We start from the raw sequence: 15,276 nt of genomic DNA on the forward strand, positions 1-15,276 counted from the left end.
TGCTGATCACAGTGTCAGAGAGACAGTTCTTCAGTCTGACGAACTGTGGTCGTTCCGTCAGGTAATCTGTGATCCAGGTTACCAGGTGAGCGTCCACACCCATCTGCAAGAGCTTGTCTCCCAGTCTGAGGGGTTGGAGGGGTGCATCTGGGATCTGTGTGTCTGATGGCTGTTGACTGAGGTCGTTGTCGCCTCATTATTCGTGATCGCCGTGTGGGGGTGGGGTGCAATATCCAGTGATGGTGAGGGAAACGATAGCCTGTGATGGTGGTGGGGGTGGGGGCTTGGGGATGACCACCTCCTTGATGTCCCTGTCCCTGTCAAGACTGCCAGAGTCGTGGACGCCTCAGCAGGCACAGGCAAGGAGGCGTCAGGCGGGAGCAGGGTGTGAGGTGGTGATGGTTTAGGTTTGTTGGGCTTGAGGTGGTGATGGTTTAGGTCGTTGGGTGTCACCAGGATGCAGAGCTGGAGAGATTGGGAGACTGGGAGGTGGGGATAGGGCAGGCACGCAAACAAGAGCAGTGCCTGAGTCTGCAGGGGGTGGTGGACAGACCACTCCCATTGGAGCTGGAGCAGGGCAGTCAAACCTGTTGTAGAAGAAGTGGTTCAACTGGTTCGCCTCCACAGAGCTGCTGCTCTTCTTCAGGCCAGTGATAGTCTTCATGCCGTCCCATGCCTCCTTCATGTTGTTTTCCTGCAACTTCTGTTCCACCTTCCTTCTGTAGTCCTCCTTAGCCTCCTTCAGCTTGACTTTGAGTTCCTCTTGGACGCGCCTCAGCTCTGCCATGTCCCCCTCTCTGTACGCCATCTTTTTTCTATTAAGAAGGGTCTTGACATTGCTGGTTATCCAAGGCTTGTTATTGGGAAAGCAGCGTACAGTTCTGGTGGAAACAACAATGTCTATACAGAAATTCAGGTAGTCAGTTGTACACTGTGTGACCTCCTCTAAGTCCTCTCCATTCTGTAACACACTCAGTGCACTCAAAGCAGTCTCTCAGAGCCTCATCCGCTTCAGGTGTCCACTTTCTGAAGGTGCGTGTGGCAGCTGGTAGCCTCTGTACTTTGGGCTTGTACATTGGCTGGAGATGAATGAGGTTGTGGTCTGACTTTCCCAGAGGGGGAAGGGGGTTTGCACTGTATGCATCCCTCACTGGTAGAAATTTGTGAGTGTGGAATCCAGTGTTATGTGATTGAAGTCGCCAGAGATCACAAAAAAGGCATCACTGTGTTTGGTTTGAAGCCTTAAATCTATGGTAAATCTATGGTATCAAAATTACCATCAGTCTGAGTCTCGGGCATACTCCTGCACACGCTCAGACACACACACACAAACACGCACTTTCAAACACGCTCCCTCGATATCCTTGACCAAGCCGTTGGACCATCACTGGCGCGCCAGCAAGATCTACGTCATTTTGACGTCACGTTTTCGCGCTACCGGTCGGGTGTGTCGAGTATGTAGAAGCCCTTAGGCCTGCCGTATAGCCAGAAAAATGCCCCTCTGCTTGAGGCCAATAGGTCGAACCCATTAGGGTTTTAAAAGCCAAGCCTGCAATGCCTGTGACTCAGGAGAGGTAATGTCCAGGCCAGCCATATTTTTCTTATTTGAGAGTCAATTTAATAATTGGTTTTCACATTAATGGAAACCTTTATAAGAAATGAGTGATGTAATGAGTTGACTTTGAATGGGAATTACATCATTTACTGCTGGTACTTTTTTGAAGGAAGATAAATTCACAAGCGTGTGTGTATGTGTGTGTGTGTGTGTGTGTGTGTGTGTGTGTGTTTGTCTATGAGGTTGTGCGTCTGAACAACTCTGCTGGAGTCTCACCCCACATTTTAGGATGTATGTGTATGTGTGTGTGTCTGGCTTTGACATCTGTTTAGTTTATGCTCATGAATTTTACAGTGAGGTTTTGTTAACGTTCCGTTAAGTGAAACCAGCCCCTCAAGCTTCTTTTCAATGCTAGTTCTATTGCTACATTTCCATATTTCTCCATGCCACCTTTTAACCTTTTAAAAGTGAATAGTGCTGACAAATAGTGTTGTAGAATAAGTCTTATCATTTTAATGAGACCTTCCCTATCTGACCTTTGCTGATTGATATGAGTGAATCCCCTTTGTGTGTGTGTGTGTGTGTGTGTGTGTGTCATTTTTTTTTATTCTTTTACATTTTTTCCTATAATATGTGTTTATATAAGTATAAATATAAGTATATATAGTTTTTTTAATCCTGTGAGGGAAATTTGGTCTCTGCATTTATCCCAATCCGTGAATTAGTGAAACACACTCAGCACCCAGTGAACACACAGTGAGGTGAAGCGCACACTAATCCCGGCACAGTGAACTGCCTGCAACAACAGCGGCGCCTGGGGAGCAGTGAGGGGTTAGGTGCCTTGTATGTATAGGGTATATACTGTATGTCCTAGATCGTGTGCGTTCTTCCTTTTATGAACGTGTATAGGTAATTAAAGTGGACTGTCGGCTAGCTAGCTCAGCCAGATTCAGACTAATTTACTCAGGCCAAAAAGAAATATGCAAGCACAATAGTTAGCCTGCTGGCTGGCAGTCCACAATATCCCTATCTAGAATAGACGGGAGAAAGTCACCTTCACATTAGAGACCTGTGATATGCTTGTTTGTACGTGTGTGTGTGTGTGTGTGTACCTGCTTGTCTATGCACTCAGGTGGGTGTGTGTTTGTGTATGTGTGTGTGTACCTGCTTGTCTATGCACTCAGGTGGGTGTGTGTTTGTGTATGTGTGTGTGTGTGTGTGTGTGTGTGTACCTGCTTGTCTATGCACTCAGGTGGGTGTGTGTGTGTGCTATAGGCTGTCCTGGCACAAGGCTGCTGGGGAGTTACATAATACCTGTTTATGTAGGTCTCATTGTCTGAGAGCTCAGGGGCAGTTAAAGGATTTCTGCCATTATCTCTGAATGGGACCTGAAACTGTAAATGGATTTTCTTATCTCTTCTTTTCTCTGCTCTCTCTCTCTCTCTCTCAATCTCTTTCTTTCTTTCTCTCTCTCTCTCCACCTCTGTCTCTGTTTTGTTTTTCTGGCTTGGTATTCACTGTTACATCACCGCTGCCTCCTTCTTCTGTGCTCAAAAATGTCCCAACACACCCAGCACAACGCTGTTCTGTGATTGTGCGTACACAGTATATTACCTAACCCAGCTCACAGAACCCCTACTGCGATGGTGGTCACATTGCAGGGCCTTTAGCACCGGTCCAGATTGGCTTTGGATGGTGTTTATGAAAGGCCATGTGTTGGTACAGTGAACTTGGGAACAGACTGTGTCGGCACTGTGTGTGTGTGTGTGTGTGTGTGTGTATGTGGTATGTGCTATGTTTGTGTACAGAAGCCATGCCACATTAGTACACCACCATGTAGGATGTTTCCATCTCAGCCACCGAGTGTAATGCACCAAAAGCTTAGCCAGCAGCCTGCTGCACATGCAGGAACAGGCCTAAATGACCGCTGGATTTGCATGGAGTCACCAGGTCACGAGTCACCATGACATCAATACAAGTGCCTCTGGCAAATACTGAGAGCCTGACACAGAGTCCTCTGATCTCTACCTCTGTTCTCTACCTCTGTTTACCCTTGGGTCACTTTGTTGAGGGATTTCCTTTATCTGCTGTTTGAACAGATATTAGCAGAGGCTCTGATAAAGAGGCAAAACCAGGCACATAACTGAAGCGTTCCATTCTCGTAGCGTCTGCTGCAACAATTCGCCTTCACTATAATCAATTAAACTGACTACACCAGAAGTGATAGTGGTGCGTACGTTCGGAAAAATTAGACCAGTCTTCTAAAGCTATTTTTTTACGCTCTGCAAACGTAGCACTTCAGTTGTGGACCTGGTGAAGGCTGGGTGTAAGCCCATAACTCTCAGACCATTAACTATGAACTAGTTAGTCATGCCCTAAGGCAGGACCTATATCTATACCCAAAACACTAACCTGTGACCTAATGTTAAGCCTTTAACTCACAAACTAATCTGCAACTTACCTTTTAAACTTATAGCTTTAGACTTTGTGTGCACTACAGGTATGTAAGGTAATGAGTGAGATTGTAATAATTTGTAATGGGCTTTAGTCTGTCAGTACTCTAAACAAACATGAGTACTAAACATTCTCCTGAAAATAAGCGTGAGGTGCATTGTAGTATGGGAGAGGCACTGAGTATGGTTTCACATACTGGAGCTCTTCTTGGTTATGCATTTGTGTAGTTCCACCTCAAAGAGATACAATATAATGGCCTCACCCCTCCTGGGTGCCTGCGCCACTTCTCTGAGGGTGTTCCTTCCATGGACTTAGTTTTCACTTAGACAGATTTAGTCTCTTATGCCAGGGTTTCTTCTTTCTGTGTCTTACAGGGCATTAAGCCTGACAGCTTTCTCAAAGTCAAGGTGCCGGAGCTGAAGGAGATTATCGAGGGCTGCATCCGCATGAACAAAGACGAAAGGTAACCCAGTAACACTAAACGCCTCCAGCATACACACTGAGCCACACACACTGGTGTAGAATGACGTGAGTAAAGCATGCATGAAAGGGTGTATAAACGCATATACACACACAGGCACACACACACACACACACACCTCACATACACACATGCAGAGATGAACTCTCATAGGCCAGTTCCAAACTTCAGGCACCAGTCTGGTGATTGTTTTTTCCATCCTCCACATGTGTACAAGAGCTGTGTTATTGCTCTGGTTGTTCCACTGGCCAGGAAATAATGGCGTGTCCTGCACCACCCTGCAGCCCCTCAGCAGCTGTCCAAAGAGAACCAGTCACCTCAGTTCTCTCCCAGTGCGCCCCATTTAGCGACACCCATGCCTAAATATAACCCCCAAAAATGGTGACAGGCAAACAATCCCTCGGTGTTGCTGCGTTACCAGGCCCCAGGGATATCAGCTGAACCCCCTCTCAGCTCCTCTTCCTGGTTCAGCCTCTTCTCTGGCACCCAGCCAAACAAACGGGGCCATGGGGGAGCCAGTCGGAGTACCCATGCCCTGCCTTTGAGAAGTAGGTCAGCTCATGACCCCACCAGCACTGGAATATGAAGCCGCCATGCACCAAATGTGACCTACTCCTATCATCCTTGAGAAGTGCGTGGTGTTTTTCCATCTCACCCTGTCTCACCATCTGCCTCCTATCAGATACTCTCATGGCATCTTGCCGGTCTGCAGAGATCCACACGTAATGACCCAGTCACCTCCTGTGAAAATGATGACTATGTTCATCACCACCATAGTTAATATGATCAGAAGTAGCAGATGTAGTATAGTCGTAATGGACAAACAACACCTCTATGTGAACAATCCTGTTATCCTATCCTATTTGCCCTTGTTTAGTTCCAAATCTCATTTAATTCACAGTTGATTTGGCATTTGGCAAGCCTATGTGTTTTCAGCTTAACTAAACTGATCTAAACATGAAGTACTGGACAGACTTCTTGGCTGTATTGTAATCATAATGCCCTCAAGGTCAGGAAGTTCAGCCCAACCAAAAGCTTAAGTGACTGATGCACTGATTGAGCCACTTAAAGCGATGGTTCGGAGTAATTTCACCCTAGGGTCCTTTGCACCATGACCCCGAGCCACACCCTCCCAGAACCCTTGGTCGAACCCTGGTCGAGTAGCCCTGTCAGAAACTAATGAGTTTCTGCAGGTGTAATGGAATCAACTTTTATCTCGCAAATTACCCCACTAATAATGCCCTGAATGGTACGAAACTTCTACAGTATTGTAGCGATCTCACCCTCAGACAAGATTCACCTTTGGCCAGGACGGCCATTTATTGGAACAGGAAGACTCAGACTCAATCTGGCATACGGATAACTACATAGGGCAACACAGGGGTAGTCTCAGCCGCACATGTAACACACAATAAGGGTTTACCACACACATCAACACGAGGATAAACACATGAGGTACAACTAAAGAGACTAACACGCTAACAAATACACAACATGGTAAACGTAACTACAACTATCATAACCGACATTACACATTCTAGCATTCACTCGCACTGCATTCTGGGAGACACTCATTCAACGTTAGACATGTACATCCACCGACGCTACATAACCCCCTCCCGAGCCATTGTTGTCCCCGGCAATGACAGCTCAGCTCACTGCTCGCGGCTGCGTCGGTGTCAGTCCCAGTGCTTAGTCCAAGTGACCGGAAAACCTCTGGCTGCACGATAACCCCTCCCGACTGGAAGGGCTCTCGGCTGCCTCCGTCACGTCAGTTCTCCCCCGAACAAGCACCAGAACCGGCCAGACGTGGGTCGTGGTGTCGCTTGGGCCCTCGGTTTCCCGCCGTGCAGCTGCGCTACCTCAAACAGCAGCAAACAGTCCCACTGCAAGCCGAACCCCCGGATACGCTGGAACCCCTGGACGTTCGGTAGCCCCCTCTGGCTACTGTGACAGCTCGTGGCCGTTGCCACCTGTCCACAGTGTGCCGATCTCCAGGCGGTCAGCAGTCCAAGTCCCTCCTCGCGCTGCCCTCTTGTAGAACGTTTGTCGGCTGTCTCTCGAGCACAACGATGCTCCACTGTGGCGGGAAATGGAGACCCCGACCCTCCCAGCATTCTGCATTCTGGGAGACACTCATTCAACGTTAGACATGTACATCCACCGACGCTACAGTATGTTCTTTACTCATAAAACGAGGCATTGAAAAGTTTGTAAGTACACCAGGAGTTTATTTAAATAACACTTGCCTGATGGATGCTACTATCTGCTACTATACCGCTGCGTCAACGTTATTTCCGTGATTTGGGAAAAGCCCGTAAAAGTCCTGACAGGAAGCATGCATAAGGATGTAGATCCAGGAATGCACTAATATTTTGTTCGTAGTACCAGTTTGCAACAATTATTAGTTAACACTAAGTTGTAGGTTAAGACTTGAGACTTGCTTGTGACTTGCACATGTGTGACTTACTCCCACCTCTGCGTAAAAGTCCTGGCAGGAAGCGATTACATCAACGTTTTTTGGTATATCCAGTTTTTAAAGTATTTTTTTCCAAAGTGTTTACAACTTAGTGTTAACTAATAATTGTTGCAAACTGGAACTACGAACAAAATATTAGTGCATTCCTGGATCTACATCCTTATGCATGCTTCCTGTCAGGACTTTTACGGGCTTTTCTCTGATGTATGTAAGTGTGTGTGTGTAGACGAGCTGTGCTCTCCCCGTGTCATACTGTTAGATCACCGTCTGTCCTCCTCCTCCTTCTCTCCTGAGACCTTTCTCTACCAAACACCATTACACTGATATACTACTGCAGGGACAACTGAGGTGATTTTCACTGTGTGGTGTAGTGAGACACCTGTTTTTTTACCCTTACTGACTCCGACATCACCCACACAACTTCACTCCAACCTTCACAAACCCTACTTGACAGATAAATGGGTAGAGCTTCTCCACTCTCTTTCTCTCTCACTCTCTCTTTCTCCCTTAGCTATTAGCTACCACTACCAGCTACCATGACTTCTTCACTTCCACACTGTTCCTCTCTCGAACAAATGCATGTAGGTTTGAATCTTTGCCATGTTGTAGTTTCTTACACATCATCTGCCCCCCCCCCCCCCTTCCCGCCCCTCTGTCTCAGCTAACCAGCTAACTCTTACAACTCTCCATCACAGACAAATCAACATAGTAGTCTGAAGCCCTTTTGCATTGCACCTGCGGAAGCCTCACCTTTCTCTTCCCCTCCTCCCTGGACGTCCTCAGGTACACCATCCAGGACCTGCTGGAGCACACCTTCTTCCAGGAGAACAACGGCGTCCATGTGGAGCTGGCCGAGGAGGACCACGTGCAGAAGTCGGCCCTCAAGCTGTGGCTGCGTATGGACGACACCAAGAAGCTCCATGGCAAGTACAAGGACAACAACGCCATCGAGTTCCTGTTCGAGCTCTACAAGGACGTTCCTGAGGAGGTGGCCCAGGAGATGGTGAGTCAAATCAAATAAGCAGTGCCTTCAAGGGTTCTCTTGTGTAAGTGTCTGTGGACAAAACACAACAAGTAGACAGTATTCTCAGGGTTTCGTGGCTCGCTCTCTAAGGAGACTTTCAAAGACTCCAGTTAAGCATGCTATCTGAAGGTTATATTAGTCTGTGCACCTGAGAACCTTCAGCTCACTTCACTTCACTTAATAGTATTCACTGGATCAATAGAGTTGAAATGAAAGCGAAGTCAAGTAACTGTGGAAACAGAGTTCATTTTAGGTGAATTTCTTGAGGGATTGGATGTGTTTGGAATTGAGTCATTTTTTAAAAGGAAATGGAGTTTTAGAGTGCGTTTATGTCATTGCCCACCACTTAACTGATTAAGGAGCAGAATGCTGCACGCAAGTAAAAGGAAGAATGGGCTTTGATCAACATTCACATTTTCAGCCATCAGAACTTACAGTTGTAAACTATGTACGGGCCTAAAATATTAGAGTGCAATTTTATTATCTTTAATTATACATTGTTTCTCATAATAACGTCTTGATAACTACCTTAATTTTACCTCATCCATTCTTGAACTGGATTTCCTAACAGTAACTCATTTACTTAAGGATGTTGTTCAATACTTCCCTTTACAACAGCCGGTAATGGCCAAGGCTATACTCTTGTGTAGACAGGGCATGTTTGTCAAGAAGGTGGTGCTGTTTATGTTGGTGCTCTTTACTGATGCACTTAAGACTGGACCCTCTGTGAAGGTCAAAGGTCACGAGATAGAACCTCTATGCCAAAAGCATTCCTCCGCCTTATCACACTAATAAAGAATGAAGTGCTACATCACTCCTCCAATACATACATACTATATCTCTCTATCTACCTACCTCCATCTGTATCCCTCTGTCCATCTCACTCTGCCTCTCTCTCTCTCTCTCTCTCTCTCTCTCTCTCTCTCTCTCTCTCTCTCTCTCTCTCTCTCTCTCTCTCTCTCTCCGTTCACACCATTTTTGATATTGTTTGGTCTCTCACTGTCTCTGACACCATCATGTGTCAGAGACGCTTACTTTTACATCTTTCACTGTTTTTTTCTGGTTTTGGTCTTCCCCTCTGTTACTTTCTCTTTTGGTTTTCTCATCACTGGTTCCTCCTGACTCTCACTCTCGCTCACTGTCTCACTCACTTCCTCTGGTTTATGTCTTTCTCTCTGTCTGTCTCCTGTCATCCTTTTATGTCTTTCTGTACAGCTCTTTCTCACTGTGTAATCCCCCCCCCCCCCTTCTCCCCGCTGCAGGTGGTTCTGGGTTTCGTCTGCGAGGTGGACTACAAGCTGGTTGCCAAGGCGATCCGCGACCGTGTGACGGCCATCAAGCGCCAGCGGGAAAAGCAACGCCGGCAGGCAGAGGAAGCACAGCGGCGTCGACAGGAGGGGGTCATCGAAGAGGAGCCGGAACCTCTGCCTGAAACCGACCCCCCAGCCTCCGCCCCTGCTCCTGCCCCAGTCATCCAATCCATCTCCCCCGCCCCTAGGACCCCTCCCTCCACCTCCTCCTCTTCCTCCCAGCAGTCCTTGGATGCCCCCTTGCCCTCCTCCTCCACCACCGTCACGGCCCCTACGTCCCCCCACATGCCCCCCACGCTCACCATCTCCGGCCCGCTGCCCTCACCCACCATGTCTCCCGCCAGTGGCTCCATCGACTCGGGCATCAACGCCAGCTTTGCTACCGAGCCCGACGAGCAGGAGGTGGACCAGCAGCCCAGCTACAACATGCGCCACTCCAGCTACTCATCCGCTACATGTGAGTGAGAGAGTGTGTACACACACACACACACACACACATACACACAGACTCACTCATACACACACACACACACACACACACACACACACACACACACACAATGAGTCCATCTATCCCAATTATTTATGAGAGGTGACTGCTTTACCCGCCTGGTCAAGCTCCAGCACCGGGCTTCATGTGGTTATCTGAGACAGACCCTGTTTCAGAACATCCCGTACAGCATGTAAACACCATCTCTATATTGGCTTCACTTAAGACACGTCTTAATTACTTATCCTGTCAGGCAGGGCTACATCTCCCTGACAACAACCCAAGCAGGACCATAACAAGGCCCCTAAGCCCCATTCGCCGAACCCAAACACTTCCAATATCCAAAGAGCTTAGGATGTTTACACTTCAGTCATGCCACAGGATGGTCATTTTTATTGGACACATATTTATGTTTATCATTACTAATGTCACTGCTGTCGTAACTCACGATGGCATCATAACAGAAGCACAGAAGCCCCTATCAGTAAACAGCAAGGCGTAAATGGCTACTGTCGTAATTTAATACATTTAGATTTTAATGACTTATTTTTTTGTTTCGTCTTGTTTATTGTCTTCTTTCAAGACCCATCAGACACATAATGAAAGAACACAGTGTGGTGTGGTGTGACTGTGTGGTTAATGTGCTTGGCGTGGCTGGTATTCACTAAGCGGAGGAGAGAAAACGTCACTGTGGTGGTGATGCTGCCGATGCTTGTTTATTTCTGTGGCTGTCATCTCTGTCACTGGAGCTGGATGTGAGTCTGGCTTTACAGCACTGCCCTGTATAGAGGTGTAGTGCTAGGGGCTTAACTTTAAACAGTTCAAACAGTTGTGCTGCTATTTAAAGTGCTTGTTTGTGTGTTTGAGTTACATGTTATGGAAATCTATCGATCCCATTGTTCTAACTGTTTGAATGTTATTGAATGAGAGAGAAGGTGTGCTTCTCTCTCTTCCTTCCACATTTTGTTTCTCTTTCTCTTTTATCTCTCTGTTTCTCTCTCTCTCTCTCTCTCTTTTTGTCCAGCCTACTATTTGTTTATTTATCCATCTGTATGTCTATAATAATTCCCTCTGTCTGTTGCCATGACAGCCGACTGCGAGACGGACGGCTACCTCAGCTCCTCCGGGCTCCAGGAACACTCCGAGGGCCCTCCCCAAGAGGCGGCCCCCGCTGCCCCCGCACCCGTCACCTCGGCAACCGCTACCGTGGAGATGCCTCGCCCAGAGAGTCCGTCCCCTGCGGCTGGACCGGAGGCACCAGTACCAGCCCTTCGCTTCCCCTCGGTGGGTAGGCTGTGTGCAGGGGGCGAGGTGAGGTATCCCTACCCCCAGCGCCACACTCCCAACATTCCAGAATGTTCTAGAACCAACAAAGATGGCCAGGATGACCTCTTGGCTAAGGAGCCTACTCAACAGAGTACAGTGTTCGTGAAGTGACAGTTGTGTAGTGACAGCCTGAAATAAGTTTGAATTCCACTGTTTGACAAGCACAACAATGCAGTTCAGGCTTTGCAACAACAATTCCCTTTCCATCAGGAAAGTCAGCAGAATAACTAAACAGGTGCATGCACAGCATTGCATTGCATTGCACAGCACCTTGATGAGGCAAACACTGCTGTCATTTCTTGTTGTCTACACAGTTATCTTTGTGCAGCATTCCAACAGCCTTCTGCTCTATCTCTACCCAAACACAGCTGTCTCAGCCTGCCAATCAGGACTCAAAGTAGTAGTATGTGATGAAAAGGCTAGTAGCTCTAATCCTTTTGGATGGTTATGCAAAGGAACATAGTCTTCTTTGTCTTCAGCTGAACTATTGTATTTCTGGAACAACCAGAATGTACAGGTTATAAAGACATAATCTTTTTGGCCTGTAGGCTGTTCTTGGTTCATATTGTCTCTGACATCACTGAAAACCTGATGAGTTAAGCTTGTGTATGGACATCACACTGAGAGATAGTGATATTTGTGATGTGTAGCTTCCCTGTCATAGGAACATTGTTTCCTTTTGGGACTGGCTAATTAGCTTGAGTGTTTACCAAATACCAATAGATCTTAGCAACACTAACGATTGTCTATGACACTCGTTAGCAGCTCTCCAAATCCGATGGCTGCAATCCGCTAACACAGCCCTTCTGTTTGAATTTACACAGCCTTTCTGAGCGACAGGGATAAAAATGTCATTGATCACTTATTCAGTGTCTTGTGCCCAGCGTCTTTCAGGCTTAATTCATGTGAGGTGGCTATGGGGCTGGCAGGGGCCATGGTCTTGGCAGAAGGGCTAAGTGTTAGCACATTTGCTATTAAATCCCCAGGATTTTTCCATCATATTTTCCAATGGGTTTTTTTTTGTTTTTTTGCTCGTTCCCATTTGAATTCTGTTTGGCTGACTGGCTCCGGGCTGCGTTCAAGTCTCTTCCATGCCCAGAGAATGGGCAGCGCTTCAGCGAATATGCTCAATAGCTTGCATTGTTAAGACACTCAGTGCGGCGTCCCACAGGAGATGTGTCCAAGCTGTTCTTCTGCTTTGAGTAGTGAACATTAAAGCCTGGTTCTAAACGACTCAGATGTCACCTTTCAACTTGGCACCCTGCAAAACTGGACTGAGGAGGCTGTTTAGGATACAGGAGTGGATTATGGCACTAAATCAAACCGGCGGCATTTAGGGCTTTTGCAAGTGAATCTTTGGGGTTCATGCCTTGAGCTGTGTAAAACTCTTTGAAACAGTGTCTATAGTTAATACTGCTATATAAATGGATATAATTCAAAAGAATTCAATCTGACTCCTCCCACCTTCCTCTTGTTTCCCACAGAGCATTGCTGTTTCAAATACCGAGCGGCCAGGGTCAGGATTTGGCAGTGGCTTCAACTCACCTGTCGACAGGTAACCTCGGCCCCCTCCTCTTGTGTTGAATGTTAAGACATAGTGGATGTGGGTTAGTATGTCAGTATTACTGTATGTGAATGTTTGTCTGTTTATATATGTGTGACTAATATACGTTTACGAGTGCATGCGTTTATGTATTAAAGGGGTACTTCCTGTGTGTGTGTGTGTGTGTGTGTGTGGGTGTGGGTGTGTGTGTGGGTGTGTGTGGGTGATTTGGCTTAAAGCAATATATGTTACTCAGACTTAGATTAGAAAGATGGGTCTGACGTCAGCAGTTTGTCCCAGTGGCTGAAGCACTTTAACACTCACTGATCTGACTGCAGTCACGTGTGTGTGCATCTAATAGAGGAACACTTCCTGGCATACTCTCTCTCTCTCTCTCTCTGTCTTTATATTTCCTCTCTTTCTCTCTCTCTCTCACTCACTTACTCACACACTCACACACACACACACACACACACACACACACACACACACACACACACACACAAAGAGGTGGCAACATTTCCTGTGTGCTTCATAACTGACAATGCAGCACTTCTTTGACACTAATGCAGTAGGAAATATCCATCAGGGCGGCATTAATGGAGTCGTACCTTTAATGCCTCCTGCAGCTGGGCTCTTATGTTGACTTGGCTGGATGTGGCTCTCATGCGTCCTGCTCTCATTGTGTCTGGAGACGGCTCTGACTTACTCAGAGAGAGAGAGAGAGAGAGAGACACCAGTGACACATGGGGGTAATGGCCAGTAGCCCTTTCATTCATAAAGATTCTGAAGGTGAAGATGCACAACGCAACTTTTTGAGCAATGTTTGCTGGGAGAAGGTTCAGCATTGTTGTTTTGGCACGTCCCCTTTGTTATTGGACAACAATAAAATATATTTAAAAACTGGTTGCCCAGAGCTGTTGATGATTGAGAACTTTAATCATCAGTAGGCAAATTATCAGGATCGTCCAATCAGAACGCATGGAACTGGTTATGTGGTTGCCCAGCAACATTTCTCAGGAGTAGAGTCGGTGTGCATCATTATTGCACATTAATATGATGCTCCAGAGGATGCCTATGCCTTATGGGGAGGTAGTGTGTGTTTTGCTCCTTTGGTACAACTTGACATCAACGTCAGGGACGTGCAGCACAAGCACGTGCAGCACACTGTCTGCTCGCAGTGAAAAGGGGTCAATCATTCCACTCTTCACTTGAACAAACAAGCACTCTCATTGAGAATGGGATTGGGGAGGGAGGAGGGAGGAAGAAAAGATCCATGTTTGCTGCCCTCAGAGCAAGCCTCATGTGTCCGGTCTCATCTGTGCACATGAGCTCACTTCCTGTCACGCAGACAGCGGATGACCCAGGGACAGACCTCGCCCGTAGCATTGAATGATGTGGTGATGCGAACATAAACAGGCTCCAAACTTAAGGTTTTAAAAGCACACGTTTCTCTGTTGTGTATGTTTTTCAATTCAATCAAAGAAAAGCTGTGATCTGCCTCCTATCTCAGTACACCTGCATAGAGAAACGTTACAGGTAAAGAAAGACAAATACACAGGGCTTAAAGTTCTTAGGCACTGTGCTGAATTCTGCCATGGGCCTGACCTTTTAAGATTTGAAAACAGACATTTACAACTTTTTTGATAACTTCAAAAGAAAACATGATAACTTCAAAGCCAAGTTTACATTAGCCAAAGACTCAAACCAATAAAGCAGTCCACAAAATATGGACAGAAATTGACCTGCTGATTTTGACACTCGTTATCATCTGCTCATGTTATCATTGGCTGGCTTACAGCACTATAAATATTATTGTAGGCCTACTTCTAAATGACATTCCCTGTTCCGCCTCTGTGTTTTGTAAGGTAGCGTGCTGTGTTGTTGATATTGATCATGTATGCATACAGGTCAGTTCAGGATCACCACCAGTACGCACTACGCACTGGAGTAGGAGTCTGATATGTGAATATAATAATGTGAACAGCTACCGTAATTTCACAACTATTAGTTGCGGTTTATATATTGATTTTGCAAAATTTCTTCAACTTCTGGACCAAAATGTGCAAAAACATCTACCTCATGACAAAGAATAGTAATCTACAACTAATACAATACAAGGTTCTTCACAGATTCCACTTCACTGCACATAAATTGGCTAAAATGGGGTTTGGCTCGGATCTTTGCACTCACTGCACACAAAATAACCCAGATACATACATTCATGCGGTTTGGCATTGCACTCCAATCAACCACTTCTGGGTGAGTGTCACAAAATCTCTCTCTTCCATCTTTGGCTGTCACATCCCAGCATCCCCTTCCTTATGCATACTTGGTGATACATCCACAGTCAATTTAAGCAACTCCTGCAATAAAACACTGCTGGTAGCGCTGACTATCGCCAAGAAAACAATCCTCATGAACTGGAAATCTAAGAAAAAAGCTCACATCACTCATTGGAAAAACTTGTTAACAGACTATATATCATTAGAAAACCTATCAACTACAAATACTCAGGATACAACCTCTCCTTGGTACCCCTTTATCACCTACTTACAGTCCTGACCCTCTTTGCCTGAGTTCCATCTCCACACGATCATAACACACTTCATCA

General features: G+C 46.4%; 1 protein-coding gene across 8 annotated transcripts in view; it reads left to right on the plus strand.

Moving 5' to 3' along the window:
• Window positions 1–15,276, plus strand: part of wnk4b (WNK lysine deficient protein kinase 4b) — a 73,013-nt gene that overhangs the window by 42,238 nt on the left and 15,499 nt on the right. For 6 of the 8 annotated variants that reach the window (XM_042087841.1, XM_042087844.1, XM_042087843.1 and 3 more), the window contains 5 exons: window positions 4,384–4,472; window positions 7,753–7,972; window positions 9,256–9,760; window positions 10,884–11,104; window positions 12,604–12,674. In XM_042087841.1, the coding sequence (XP_041943775.1) occupies window positions 4,384–4,472; window positions 7,753–7,972; window positions 9,256–9,760; window positions 10,884–11,104; window positions 12,604–12,674 (1,106 nt within the window). The remainder of the gene's footprint in view (window positions 1–4,383; window positions 4,473–7,752; window positions 7,973–9,255; window positions 9,761–10,883; window positions 11,105–12,603; window positions 12,675–15,276) is intronic. The other 2 variants (XM_042087842.1, XM_042087848.1) reach the window with 1 other exon arrangement.

This window comes from Alosa sapidissima, chromosome 3, assembly GCF_018492685.1.
Source record: "Alosa sapidissima isolate fAloSap1 chromosome 3, fAloSap1.pri, whole genome shotgun sequence".
NCBI lineage: Eukaryota > Metazoa > Chordata > Actinopteri > Clupeiformes > Clupeidae > Alosa > Alosa sapidissima.